General features: G+C 32.3%; 6 protein-coding genes and 1 pseudogene across 7 annotated transcripts in view; 5 read left to right on the forward strand and 2 right to left on the reverse strand.

Moving 5' to 3' along the window:
• The window catches only part of LOC109358606, a 1,776-nt gene extending 1,553 nt beyond the window's left edge, over positions 1 to 223 (forward strand). Inside the window, exon 3 of the mRNA XM_019602932.1 lies at positions 97 to 223. Coding sequence (XP_019458477.1) covers positions 97 to 210 — 114 coding nt within the window. The 3' untranslated portion in view covers positions 211 to 223. The remainder of the gene's footprint in view (positions 1 to 96) is intronic.
• Positions 1 to 2,444, forward strand: part of LOC109358607 (peroxidase 3-like) — an 18,089-nt gene extending 15,645 nt beyond the window's left edge. The window contains exon 5 of the transcript XR_002108986.1: positions 2,433 to 2,444. The gene's annotated coding sequence lies outside the window, so the exon portion shown is untranslated. The remainder of the gene's footprint in view (positions 1 to 2,432) is intronic.
• Positions 2,667 to 4,392, forward strand: LOC109357883. Its single transcript, XM_019601940.1, has 3 exons — positions 2,667 to 3,489; positions 3,575 to 4,108; positions 4,206 to 4,392. Exons 1-3 carry the CDS (start codon positions 2,722 to 2,724, stop codon positions 4,314 to 4,316), a joined length of 1,413 nt encoding a protein of 470 aa, XP_019457485.1. The 5' UTR covers positions 2,667 to 2,721; the 3' UTR covers positions 4,317 to 4,392.
• LOC109357877 lies at positions 5,699 to 7,768 on the forward strand. The gene is made up of 3 exons (XM_019601933.1): positions 5,699 to 6,723; positions 6,844 to 7,377; positions 7,463 to 7,768. The coding sequence occupies exons 1-3, from the start codon at positions 5,944 to 5,946 to the stop codon at positions 7,571 to 7,573; spliced, it is 1,425 nt and encodes a 474-aa protein (XP_019457478.1). The 5' UTR covers positions 5,699 to 5,943; the 3' UTR covers positions 7,574 to 7,768.
• Positions 8,457 to 9,315, forward strand: LOC109357897 (annotated as a pseudogene).
• Positions 9,515 to 11,110, reverse strand: LOC109357795 (transcription factor bHLH115-like). Of its 2 annotated transcripts, XM_019601845.1 has the most exons (5): positions 10,912 to 11,110; positions 10,734 to 10,790; positions 10,321 to 10,395; positions 10,079 to 10,241; positions 9,515 to 9,932 (listed from the first exon to the last, which is right to left on the reverse strand). In XM_019601845.1, the coding sequence occupies exons 1-5, from the start codon at positions 11,070 to 11,072 to the stop codon at positions 9,681 to 9,683; spliced, it is 708 nt and encodes a 235-aa protein (XP_019457390.1). In that variant the 5' UTR covers positions 11,073 to 11,110; the 3' UTR covers positions 9,515 to 9,680. The 2 variants fall into 2 exon arrangements, with proteins under 2 accessions (XP_019457390.1, XP_019457391.1); XM_019601846.1 differs by lacking the exon at positions 10,321 to 10,395.
• On the reverse strand, positions 13,377 to 13,766 carry LOC109357898 (leucine-rich repeat extensin-like protein 3). The gene has a single exon (XM_019601954.1). It carries the CDS (start codon positions 13,764 to 13,766, stop codon positions 13,377 to 13,379), a length of 390 nt encoding a protein of 129 aa, XP_019457499.1.

Raw genomic sequence — 14,562 nt, forward strand, 5'->3', positions numbered from 1 at the left:
TATATATCTATATTAAACATTGGCAGTATTTCATTTAGACTATTATAAATTGATGATAGTACTTATAATCTATTATATAAATTGTTTTTTATTCAGTTATGGAGTCCAAGAAGACATTGTTGTGACATACTACCCTCTAATGCAAAGGGCCTAATGGAAGTTGGAATTAGAGAATGCAGATATGAAGAACTGATTTTCATGAGGTGGTAGAATTCATGCATTAAATCTCTTTTGTGCATGGGATACCCTATAACTAATTAATTATCAATAGTAGGGAGTCTGATCTACACAATTGTTATGAGTCTAGCTGATAGTTTCTTTTCAGATATCTCTTGTTCAAACATTTAGATTTTGTATCTGTTAAATTATATCAATTATGAGGTTGTTTATAGTTTTTTTATATTACATAAATTTAATTAAGTCAATCATTGGGTTGAGAATTTCTAGCCTATAGATCCCATATATTATGTTTAATAAAAATCAACATTGTTTAATAATCCATATATCTAAGTTAATATATAAATTTGAGGTAAATGATGTGAATGTTATATAATTATTAATCAAATGATGAATTGATATAATTTATATTTTTTATAATATATTATTGACTTAGTTTAACTTAGTGTAAGCATTTGTCTTATTTATATATCAACAAGGCAGTAATTGAGTGGTGTAAGACCTCATTTGATCTCCAATGTCAATGGTTCAATTATTGGGAGCGATAATTGTTGGAATAGGCAACCACGAACTCCAAAAGAAATTAGTTCATTAACAAAAAAGGTAAGAGATACCTTGATAGTACAAAAAAATCTTATTTATATTTAATATCATATACATTTATATCTATTTTTATCTCTCATATTTTTTACTGGAAAGATATGTGACATGGGAAAATTACAAGACTAATAAAGTTCTTTCAATCATAAACACATATGTTTGGTGATAATTTTAACTTCTTATATACACATTTGAAAAACTAAATCATATGATATGATTTTCATACATGAAGATTTTATCGTTTTCGAAAAGAAAAGGAGAGAGTATTACATCCATAATTATGTGAGCAACTTGTCACAAAACCTTTCATGATTTTAAATGAAACACTTGCTGAAAGATGAAAACAATGGAGTAGAATTCAAGGATTGGCAACAAACCATACTAAATTCTTTTATGCATAAATAAGGTAAATGATGATGACTTCTTCTTAAATCATGTGCATGACTATGTCTTATTAAATGAAATTTTGACATCAATTAAAAAAATTGAATAATGAAAAATAAAACTAAAGTAATATGTGATTTTATTATGTGTAAAAATTTGATTGCTTTATATATGAGTAGGGATATGATTTTAGTACATAGGATCTATATTAAAAAAAGAGAAAAAAATGTGTACACCAATAGTGTAAGAGTTCTTTACTTCCATCAGTCATTTTCAATAATGATTGACTTTTAAATAAACTAATTTAAACAAATAGTAAATGATATACTGGTATAAATTTTTACACTATCAGTCTATAAATATTATAAAAATAAAGTAGTCACATTTGGATTTGCACCTTAAACTGGACCACCTTTGCACGTGATGAGATAGTATGATAGTTGTACTTCATTTCAAATAAAGTAACATATGACCTTCACAAAAAACGTAACATATGAGATTGAATTATTAAATTGAAAATAAGTATTGTTAAACTAGATCTAGATGATTACAAATTTATAAATAAATAAAAACACATGACGGGCACGAGATTATTTAGACTAAGCCTACAGGTCCCAATTTTCAAAATATAAAAAAAATGAATTTAATGCTATGGTCATAAACTTATTTAGTACATGTTTTGTTTACTAGTATTTATACAAATAGAGGTTGCTAAGCTTCTATTTGTTTATTTTATAAAATAATATGAGATTTTTTTAGGTATTGATTATTTTGTACATATTTTTTTAATATTTGTCATCATATATTATTTTACTTAAAGACATGTATTTTTTAAATATACATTTTTATATCATCATAATATTTTATAACTTTTACTACTTCATTATAAAGGCAAAAAATAAAATGGAAATTGACATTCAATAGAAAAATAAGCTAATTTTAAAATCAACAACTCGGTGGAACTTCCATTTTTTTTGCTTATTTTCCCACAAAAAATATAACTTCCTTTTATATAAAAAAAACTATAAACTTTCATTTATACTATGCACATAATCAAAGAAAATATTGAGCATAATTTATAGATGATTGAATCTTTCTTTAAATATGGTGTGAAAAGTTAAATATTTATTGTACATTTGATATAAACTATATTTTCCAAAAACATTTATAAAAAAAAGGTGTATATAATATAGCTGATAGAAAAGGGGTGAATATAATATGGTTATGATTGAAAAAGTTGATAAAAGTATGGCTAAAATTAGGTAGCACAGTGTTTGATGTGAATACATTGGCCAAAGCCGTAAAGGAGGAGTAAGGAGTAAGGAATGTAGTTGAAAAGTGGTGGTTGACTTGTTTGAGTATCTCATCACTTTCACTAACACATGGTCAAGTAACTCTACTAAGTGACTTCAAACTTCAAAAGTTTCCAATCTTTCTTACGCCGTGGATTGTGATGCCACTTTTTTTGAATAATTATTATATAGTTCTAACTTGTACGCAACATTTTTCACACTTAACTTTTATTAGGTAACATATCAATATCCCCTGCATTTTGTTAACATGTTGTTACTTCATACAACCACCAAAACCCATTCTTTACAAAATTTCATTTTAGTTATTTCTTCATTTTGTGGCACTTATATCCTTGCATCTGTGTTACTACTAGGCACATCAAAGGTATTAGAGGTTCATTCTTCATTACAACATAATGTGTTTGAGCCACTCACTCTTGATCATCTTGTGTTTGGAATTGCTTCAACAAATGCTTCATGGCCCACCAGGAAGCAATATACTAAACTGTGGTGGAAACCCAACAAATTGAGAGGATGTGTATTTGTGGATACTCTCCCACAAGAAAAATACCATGCTAGTAATGATTCATCTCTTCCTCCTCTATGTATATCGGAAGACACTTCTCGATTTCGATACACTTACCGCGGTGGTCTAAGATCTGCAATTCGTGTGGCACGTGTTGTGAAAGAGACTGTAGCATTGAATCATTCTAATGTAAGATGGTACGTGTTTGGAGACGATGACACAATTTTCTTTCCAGAGAATATTGTGAAAATTCTGTCCAAATATGATGATGGGCTTTGGTACTATGTTGGTTCAAACTCTGAGAGCTATAAGCAATCATGGTTCTTTGGTTTTGGAATGGCTTTTGGTGGAGGTGGTTTTGCTATAAGTTCCTCACTAGCAAAAGTCTTATCCAAAGTTTTTGACTCATGCATTCAAAGGTATCCACATCTCTATGGAAGTGATGCTAGAGTGTACTCTTGCATAACAGAACTTGGTGTCGCATTAACATATGAACCCGGCTTTCATCAGGTAACATACAACAATGTCGATACATCATAATTTAGTTAACAATAACAACTTTATCGACTTTAACAACTTTGTGAAATTGGACTAGGTTGATCTGCGAGGAAATATCTTTGGCCTATTGGCTGCACATCCTATAACTCCCTTATTGTCATTGCATCACCCAGAGGACACAGATCCAATTTTCCCAAACATGACAAACACAAAAGCTATGCAACATTTATTTGAAGCAGCAAATGTTGATTCCCAGAGAATGCTACAACAAACAGTTTGCTATGACAAGCGAAATTCGTGGACGATTTCGGTGTCGTGGGGCTATGCTGTTCAAGTATTCCGAAGCAATTGGCGTTTACCAGATGTTATTGGTGTGCAACAAACATTCAGTCAATGGATGAAAGGAGATGCTTTATCAGGTGCATTTACTTTAAGCACAAGAGAACTTCACCGTGACCCATGTAAAAGACCCATCATTTTTTATCTAGACAATGTGTTTTCTGCTAAAGATGGCATTACTAAAACCAGTTATACAAAATCTCTTCAAAATTGCTCTAATGACATTGCATCACAAAACAAAGTGGAAGTCATTAAAGTCTTCACTCATAAGCTAGACCTTAACATCAAACAGGTAATTTATATTACACAATAGTATTTCATTTTTTTTTAATTGTTACAAAGTTATAGCACTTAGTTAATTATGAACTCTTTTTTTTTTGGTATTTCAGTTGCAGAGTCCAAGAAGGCATTGCTGTGATGTATTGCCCTCTAGTGCTTATTACGGAATGGAAATTGCAATTAGAGAATGCAAAGATGAAGAATTGATTTTTATGCACTAATAAAGGAACAAAATGTACATGTTAGATCTCTCCAATAACAAAAAAAAAGTAGTTTTACTTGTATTATTTATCTCTATAACTTACGTATTAGATATGTCAATTTTATAATATTAAATAGCAAAAATAAAAAAAGAAAGATAAATTTAATGTTTAAATTTTGCAGCTATAAACATATGAATTTATGTGGGGAATTGATGCTAATAAAGCCAAAACAAAATGCATAGACAGTGTTATTGTATGTTAAACCAAGCAGGGAAAACACACATAGGAACCAACATTTGCATATTCCAATCTAAAAAAGAGACTAAATTCACTATTTTTATTATTAGAGGACCTAATTAAAATATAAATAGTTTTATTTCAATATAGAGAAAATAATACCTTTTTAAAATACTTGTAATTTAATTATATAAGAACTACTAATACCTTTTTTCACATGAAACATCATCATCATCTTGCGTATGGTACCTTCAAATATAAAGTAAAGAACCCAAAATTCCTTTTTAAAATGTTAGACACGCTACTCAACAGGTTCTAAGTTCTAACTCACACCAACGTCATGGAATACACACAAATACACTCAAGTAACATACTTGAAACGTTAAGGTTGTTATAAAATCGAATTAATAATTAAAACTGATTCATTCACTTATTCTACGTATTTCTGTGGTATACATTTTAAAAAAAAAATAAGATTAAAGTTGTTTTGAGAATCTATATAGATTATAAACTTGAATTATTTTTGTAGAAAAAAGTTTAAAATGAAAGCTTCTCCACGGTGAATTATTTATTTTAGAGTTATTTTATTTTTCCATAAATTTGTCTAATTTATCAATTCTCATTTTACTATTAATCATATGATTAACTTCCTTTCATTTACTCTAATTTATTAATTCTCATTTTACTATGAATTTGTCTAATATATGTTTTCTTTTTTGGTTTATATTATTTCTCTTATACATGTATGTGTACATTAGCAACTTTAGTTGATTCATGTATATCTAATTAAATTGATTCATGTATGTCTAATTTCTTATACATGTATCTCTACATTTAAAAACTTCTTACTTTCTGTGTTAATTATAATTTCAATATATATGCTTAAGTTAATTATTTCTCATGCAATAACAAAACATTGGTCTAATGATAATGTAATAGCCTATTGGATTTTTAGATCGATCAAAAAAGTAAAATGTTCAATTCCAAGAAGAAGTACTTATTGGAATAAAACAATCATATCTTCAAAAAGATTTATTCCTTATCGAAAAGGCGAAAGATATACTTAAAAAATGGTATCACATGCATCTTGAGGGGTTGAGTGCATCTATAAATATTACCAATGCTTTTGAAAGCAAGCCAAGGAAGACAAGTGTGAGAAAAGATTAAAAGCGAAAAAGTGAAGCCAGATTCTAAGAGAGTTAGTTAATGTTCTTTTTCTGTAGCTGTTTCTTTTATCTACTTCATAAGTTTCCAACATTTCTTACACCACAGAGTTTTCTGCCACTTTCTTTCGTTATATATATATACAAATACAGTTCAAATTTTTGTGCCACCTTTCTCACAATTAGAAGCAGAGACATGTTAAGGTAGCAGAGCAATAATACAATATAACTCCCCTAGTTAAACAATGTTGTTACTTCATAAAACCACCAAAACCCAATCTTTGAAAAACTTCATTTTAGTCATCATCTCTTTATTTTGTGCCACTTATATCCTTGTATCATTGCTACTTTTGGGAAAATCGAAGTTATTAAATGTGCACTCTTCATTACAAGTAGAAGTAGTGTTTGAACCAACCACTATTCATCACTTTGTGTTTGGAATTGCTTCAAGTAATGCTTCATGGCCTGAAAGGAAGGAATATGCAAAATTATGGTGGAAATCCAATAACAACCAAATGAGAGGATGTGTATTTGTGGATAGCATTCCTTCTCAAAAAGACCATGCTAGTAATGATACAACTCTTCCTCCTCTCTGTGTCTCTCAAAACACTTCGCGGTTTCATTACACGTACCGCGGTGGACTAAGATCAGCCATTCGTGTGGCACGTGTCGTGAAAGAGATTGTGGCCTTGAATCATTCTGATGTTAGATGGTATGTTTTTGGAGATGATGACACAATTTTCTTCACAGAGAATTTAGTAAAAACTCTTTCCAAATATGATCATAGGCTTTGGTACTATGTTGGTGCAATCTCGGAAAGCATTAAGCAAAACTGGTTTTTCAGTTTTGGAATGGCTTATGGTGGAGGTGGTTTTGCTATAAGTTCCTCTCTAGCAAAAGTCTTGGCCAAAGTATTTGATTCATGTATTGAAAGGTATCCATATCTCTATGGAAGTGATGCCAGAGTGTACTCTTGCATAACAGAACTTGGTGTAGCATTAACATTGGAACCAGGTTTTCATCAGGTAACATAACAATACAACCTTTTACATTAGACTACAACATTGGACATAGAACATTTATGAATTTGTAAATGGTTGATGATTTGCTTAACCCTTTTTCCTCCATATTATGTATTGGAACAGATTGATTTGCAGGGAAATATGTTTGGCCTATTAGCTGCACATCCTGTAACACCCTTGTTATCCTTGCATCACCTAGAATACACAAATCCAATATTTCCAAACATGACAACAACAAAAGCTCTGCAACATTTATTTGAGGCTGCAAATGTTGATTCCCAGAGGTTGCTACAACAAACAGTTTGCTATCACAAGCAATTTTCATGGACTATTTCAGTGTCATGGGGCTATGCTATTCAAGTATTCCCAAACAATATGCTTTTGCCAGATGTTCTTAAGGTGCAAGAAACATTCAAAGCATGGGTGCCTGATAAAGCTTTGGCAGGTGCATATAGTTTCAACACAAGACCACTTCAACGCGACCCTTCTAAAATACCCATCATTTTCTACCTTGTTAATGTGTCTTCTGGTGAAGATGGCATTATCATAAGCAATTATAAAAAATCATTTCAATATCGCTCTTACAAAATGGCTTCACTACAGAAAATGGAAGTGATCAAAGTGTTCACAAATAAGCTAGACCTTAGCATCAAACAGGTAATTTATCTATTGGTATTTTAGTATTTGGCCTTGTATTGGTAATGAATATAACTCTTAAAATTAAACTATTTTCTTTATTCAGATGGAGGCACCAAGAAGGCATTGTTGTGATGTATTGCTCTCTAGAGCTAGTGACCAAATGGAAATTACAATAAGAGAATGTCAAGAGGATGAACTGATTTACATGCACTGAAAGTTCAGAGCTGAAATTAAATCTCAGGTTATATGCCTATAAAAAAGGCATCATATAGAAGAACATTACTGTTACATATGAATGTCTTGTAAATTTAAATTTCATATAATGTGGAACACCATATACTTATGTGTATGAGTGAGCAATGTAATATTGAATGCTAAAATGAATTTACATATTACCATATGAAATATTTTATGCCAAAAGTTTCATTACAAGCCCCCTCCTCCATAATTGGTCAAGCTCTGAAAATTTCACAGCACCTATGAATCAAACTTGAAAACACTCTGCATGACATGTGCTGCCAGATTTTGTTTGGTTCTCTAGAATATTTTTCCTAATGAAAATTATGGTCTAATGATGGGTGTACACGTGAACTAAGTTACAAATTTGTGATAGTGGAACTGATAAAACAGTTTTCAAATATATAGTATATGTGTGGAAAAAAGAGCCAAACTTGAGTTGTTCTAACAACTATCACCTCAAAATTCCACACTGAATCCTCCGGGTATCAAACACCCTAGTGTCCTTCGCCTTTTCTCTTTGCCATAAAAATTAAGTAATAAGTAAAGTACAGGTAACCAGGTTTTAAATTGCAATCCAAGAGTGTAATAAGTACTTAATATTGTAGTTTTGGTAGTTTTACCATCGAGTCATGATTGTAATAATCTTCCAATAAAAAATTTCACAATTGCTACCCACCACATTAAACCATGTGTAATAGTAATCACAATCACAATTTAAAACCTTAATATGGAATCATGAGTATGAGTCATGAAAAAGTGCTAGTATCCCATATAAGATAATCCCTATCATTTGAACCACTAGCATACATCATCAATCTAAAGAAACTGCTCCACATTCCATCTGATGAATGTAATTATTTACTCTTAAGTTGATAACATTGGCATCAATATGTGCAGTTTTCCAGTACCCTCCAAAACATAAGGTGATTGAAGTTTCAAAGGCAGGCTATGATTCTTGCCAACCAAGTAACCCAATTCAGTCATATAATGATGGCACCACAACTATCCCTCTCACTCCAGAAGGAAAAAGATACTTCATCTGTGGGACAATAGGACATTGCCGCCAAGGAATGAAGCTTGAAATAGACACTCTTGACAGTGCAACTTCTGCTTCACCAGAAGCGTCTCCTTCACCAGCACTGTCTCCTGAGATTTCCATCACTCCCTTTTTGCTCCAGAAGAAAATACTACTCCAATGGCCGAATCTCCTGACTCTATTCCCGAAGTGTCGAGTCCTTCATTCGAAACACATCTGGAAAGTCCTAAATTCTCTCCAAGCAATCCCTCCAATGAATTTGCAGCCATTGCCTCGCCTCTAGCCCATGACTAACATTCATCAGACCTGTCAGATTCATCAACCATGAAAGGCAACCTACAACTCTCCATTGGGATAGTGTTCAGCTTTATAATGATGCTTATGTCCTTCTAATTCGAAGGATGAGAAAAAATTCACTCTAGCTACATTTGTTATTGAGTTTTTCCTTTCCATGTGAGAATTTGTTTTGAAGTGTTTTCTTTGCTGCTGTGGTATGGTTACAATTTCAGAAATATACTGTGAGCATGTTTTTTGTCAACAAATATATCTCATCAACAATGTAATTTTCTTTTATATCCTATTACTGAAACTTCCTTTTGGATCATGCTACAAAGGACAATCAGTTACCAACTTTCATTTTGCTTAAAAAACTCACGACAACTTCGAACTAGACTAAATTATAAATTCAATCCTGGAAAGATTTTACTAATACTAAATAGATCCTTGAAAGTTTTTTGTTACGAATTAAGGACCTATTTGATGACACCATTATATTTTGAGGACTGAATTCAGGGTTTACTCTTCTTAAATACTTTCATCCTATAGCAGCTGCAGTATGAACAAGACAAGGCCCATAATAGGGAATTTCCCCTACATAAATGATCCACAAATCAATGCATCATTAATAGTTTGTAGCCATGACATAAAGCATTTCCTTCTTATAGTTTAGATTGTAGCAGCACACTTTTATCTTATTTCGCACTAAAATAAAGATAAAATACAATTGAATCACACATACAACAAAGAAGTGGATGTGCAAACCACTTTATGCCACTGGAGGCCGAAGCAGATGATCCTTTGATGTATCAACAATAGCAGGAGGCATGAACTGCCACATCGCGATTCCAGGGTAACCGATGAAAGGCATCAGCTTGTGGTTAGCTGCATCAGCCCCTTTAGCAACTGCCGGATGAGGGAGGAACCTTGGCTGCACATTTGTCAGTTTGACCTGTTGCTCCAACTTTTCCTTATCTGCCTTCAGCATATTCTTCTCGTCGCGAAGCTCTTTCTTCTCAGCCTGCAAGGAAGTATAAATTCAGATATCAGAACTACAATTCGTAGATACTAACATGATACCATCTACTATGAGAATTAGAAAGCATAGACCAAAACTTCATAAATAATCATATCACTTCAAAACAAGTATTCTAAACAGAAAATCACCTTCAGTTCTCTAACTTTGAGAAGTAATTCATCATTCATCTCCTTCATCTTTTGTGCTTCATTTCTTAAGTTGGTCACCATGTGAACTGCATCGCTCAGTATAGCGACCTTGTCTGCTTTGGGCGGCCTACCAGGCTCCAAGACAGAACTCAATTCGAGAAACCTTTAAAATCATGCCAAATTGAAGACATGAGATTTAGAAGATTAAACTCAATCAGACAAGATGCAAAATAATAGCATGCCTCTCATTCAGCTTATCCCTTCGTAACTTCTCACGACATGCCCTGGCGCCAGATGCATATGATTCAGACTTCAACCTGAAGTGACAGTTGCAAATGCTTTAGAGGAAACAATTATGAGAGAGAGCATGTAGGGCAAATTAATCACAAATTGAGTTAATAAAAGCCCAAGTTAGTCCAATTTCTAGAGATTAAAGACATACAGAGGCCAAGAAAAATCACAGATGCAACTAAAGATTAAGAGATAAATGTTTATGATAGAACATTTTGTTGTCATTCGATACATAACGACTAAGGTTTGATTGATGTTGTATTCTTTTTTGTATTAATGATTATCTACCAGAGGCAATTGAAAGAACCATTTGAAAACTCAATTTATTATCAGAACTCAAATTCAGTACATTAATAGTTATTACCGCTTTGAAGGGCCATTTTCCAGTAGAGTTGAATCCAGTGAGTATTCCATATCCAAGCTGCAATAAAAAAGTAACCATGAAGATTTATCTACTTTGTATAGAACAATAAGAAATAGAAATGATGGAGTTGGGGTTTGACTTTGGTGTGATAGCAGATTTGTAAGTTGAAGAAAGAAACCTGATATTATTAGCAGGATGATTGAAAGTATGAGTCTGTGGCAGCCAGGTGAAAGCAACAGAGTCTGTAGCCATAATAAAGTCATCATGTTCAACAACATCAATGTTATAATCATAAAGCCAACCAGTTGAGGAACCTGTGCAATCCATGTCCATGTCCATGTTTAATTTCTTTCAACTTTCAACTTTCTACAACAAGAATAATAAAAAGATAAGTGAATTGCGTGGGAATATTTATATATAGTTAATACTATGTCACATAACTAAACTAAACTAAACTTGTTCATTTGGCACTGAATGTGAGTCATGCATTACGTGGATACACAGCACAGGACTCAACTATACGTCATTATTATCTTACACTCCAAACAATTAATGTTAAAATTGCCCAATCTTCATCTTTCTACAACTTACATTTATACAAGTTGTGATTCTAGATCAATCCTAACTCTACCAATTGGAATTCGAATTAAAGTAAATAAAAATCTAAACTGCAATTCTAAATTAATGATGCCAAACACCATATTCCAAAACCATTATATGACAATAAAATTCTTCAACTATAATTATATCACTATCATTCTTTTTTTAAGTGATACTTATAGTAGGTAATAACAAACTAAATTCATCTAAACAAATTTGTTTAGATTGATTAGGTTGCTATTATACTAAAATCAAATTTAAAAGTGATATATAAACATATTTGTTTAGATTGATTAAGTTAATATTATCCTAATTACCACATTACCATAGGATACAGTGATTGGAAAATGTTATCTCTTGCACTAAGTATTGCCCCTCCATTTTGTAACCCCGAAAACATAAGAAAAAATAATCTAAAATAAAATCCTTTAAAAAAGAGTTTATAGCAGGTGGAAATGCAGGCATCGATTATTGAAATGGTGCTGTGGGTTTTCATCACAAGTGGGAGCTACGCGATACAGAAAATGGAAGGACTAGAAAATATGTATAAATTATTTTAGGTAAAAAAACTAAAATATTATTACAAAGAAGTGTTACATGGTGAAAACCCAAAGTTTAAATAAAAGAAATCAAAAATTAAACAGGAACCCTTCAAAATGGCGTGATGCATGCCGTACACAGACGTTGGTATCCATGAACCAAGTCTAACGAGTAACAAATACATACACCGCAACAGGTATCTATATTTCAAATATAAATCAAAATCACTACCAAGTTGGTGTAAGGGTGGAAGGAGACTTGTTTGATCTCACAATGATCAAAAGGTTAATGTTTCGACTTTTGGGAGCTACGCTTTTGAAAAGAGCAATCACACACCCAAAATAAATTAATTCTTTATCATGAAATGCACTTAGTAGTACAAAAAAAATCTAAATCAAATAAACTATATCTTCCATAAGGTGATGTTTTATCATGTGCATCTGTTATGTCATCTAGTGTTACACCAGGCAATATTCTGAAAAGATAAATTGTTGTTTTTTAAAACCACTTATATAGTTTTGAAAGCTACTTGACAAGACACCAACTAAACAAAAATTATAATACATTTTCTTTTATGATTAAAGAACATATTAGTTATTACTATAAGTTAAACTGATTATGATGTTCGGATTCATTATATAGACTCTATTTTTATTGTAGAGATAAATTTTACAGCAATATCGACCAGGAGACATTTTTACTTCAGCATAATAAATTTGAGCTGAATTGTGTAAAATTGAAAGAGAGTGGCCTATGAATCAATAAGAACAAGGGCTACCGGAAGTACCACAATATATAGTAAGTAATTATGATCGGAAAAGTACAACAACAAAAGAACACAGTAATGAACTTTATTTTTACCTAAAACGAAAAAGTGTACCAAATTGGAATTGGTGGGAGCCACGATCTAGGCCTTTGGGTACGGTGACTTCTGCCTTAAAACTTAAAAGAGGTTAAATACAGTTGATGGAAGGACCATTTCTCAAAATAAATCTACTTCATCTAACTAATACATCATTATTTTATGTAGCCTATATACCTCTACTACTTTCCCTCTTTCATTTTATTTTAGTTTTTAATTTGCTTATATAGTAAATAAATTCTTGATTTGGTTATTGAGCTTATTTGAATTTAATAAAATAAAACATTAATTTAATGCTTTATCTTTCTAATATTTGCTTATTTTACATTTTTATTAAAACAATGATAATTAGAATTTTGTTGAATTAATCCAAGAAACAATGAAAATGAATATATCTATGATATCTTATCCATTGATTGGATAGGATTCTGTTGCCGATGACAAGTCATGTTCACAATAAACATATAATAGTAAATCGAATAAAGGAATATGCGAGGGTGATAGAAGAAGAAAGAAACAAAAAAGGTTAACATGAGTGTCTACATTGAAAAATGAATACATATGTGAGGGACCTCGCTGTAAAATTAGTAGGACAGCTTACAAAAATTGATGAAAAATACAAATGAGAATAGAGTAATAGATTAAGGTACTAAGTTAGCTATAGCATTCACTGGACCTGGTGTAGGTGTACCCATGGGTGGCGCTGAAACACTCGGAGATGTACTTTCTGGCGGTGGCGGCGGCAAAGGAGGAGAGTATAGGGCGGAATCAGGCGGAGGAGGAACCGGGTTATCAGATGAATAAGGAGGGGTTGGTATGTTGAAATTAGGAGGAGGAAGAAAGGTAGGAGGAGAAGAAGAAGAAGAAGTGGTAGGGTTGCAAGAGGAATCGTTATATTCGGAGGAAGAGCATTTGGTGGTGTTATTGTGGTGGTGGCGGCGTAGAAGACGAAAACCTAATAGAAGAGCAAGAATAGCGAGAAGAGTGAGTAAGAAGATGAAGATCTTTGTTGCTTTCCCAATGTAGCACATAATTTGAATCTCAATATGAAATGAAATGACGCAGGAGGAGGAGGAGGATACCTTCTTTTTTTATCAGAGAAGAATGAGTGGTATGTGTGTGGGTCTTAGTTCCTTCTTTTTCGTCTTTTTCTCATTGCCAAAGGAGAGAGTGTTTGTGCAATGCCAAATAAAGACCGAGATCTACTGTAACTTGCAACAATTATAAATGATACGAAATAACATGTTGAAATAGGGTACATATCAAGAACTTGAGTGTCAAGTAGTTGCTGCTAGCTGCTACTGTAAGAGCTTACACTAAACACAGTCTGTCAGAGTCTATAAGCCTAACTAATTTTAACCCTTGTATTTGGTCATTAGCTCTATGCCTTTGTCCACCCACAATAAACAATTATTCCTTTACAACTACTACTTAATAAACGCAATAACATAACTAAATCAGCGGAATACAAAATTAAAAAATAAAATATCAAGTATCCTACATATAGTGCTATGTATGTTAAGGTTATAATTATATAAAAAATGTACATAATGACATTATTTTTGACTGTGTGGGAGATGAAAAGTGAATAGAGAAAAGCAATGGAGATTGTGGGAAAGTTAAAGTGAGATTAGGGGAATCTACTGTGAACGAGGATGGATCACTCTCACAATTCACATTTCACAATTCAGAATTCAGAATTAAAAGTGGGGATACTCAATATAGTATCATAGAGAACCGAGCCTGACAGATATGCATGTCTACCACGTCATCGTCCTTTTCTGCCTCCTCCAATTACCCCACCCACCCACCCACCCACCCATCATA

Source organism: Lupinus angustifolius, chromosome LG10, assembly GCF_001865875.1.
Source record: "Lupinus angustifolius cultivar Tanjil chromosome LG10, LupAngTanjil_v1.0, whole genome shotgun sequence".
Lineage (NCBI taxonomy): Eukaryota > Viridiplantae > Streptophyta > Magnoliopsida > Fabales > Fabaceae > Lupinus > Lupinus angustifolius.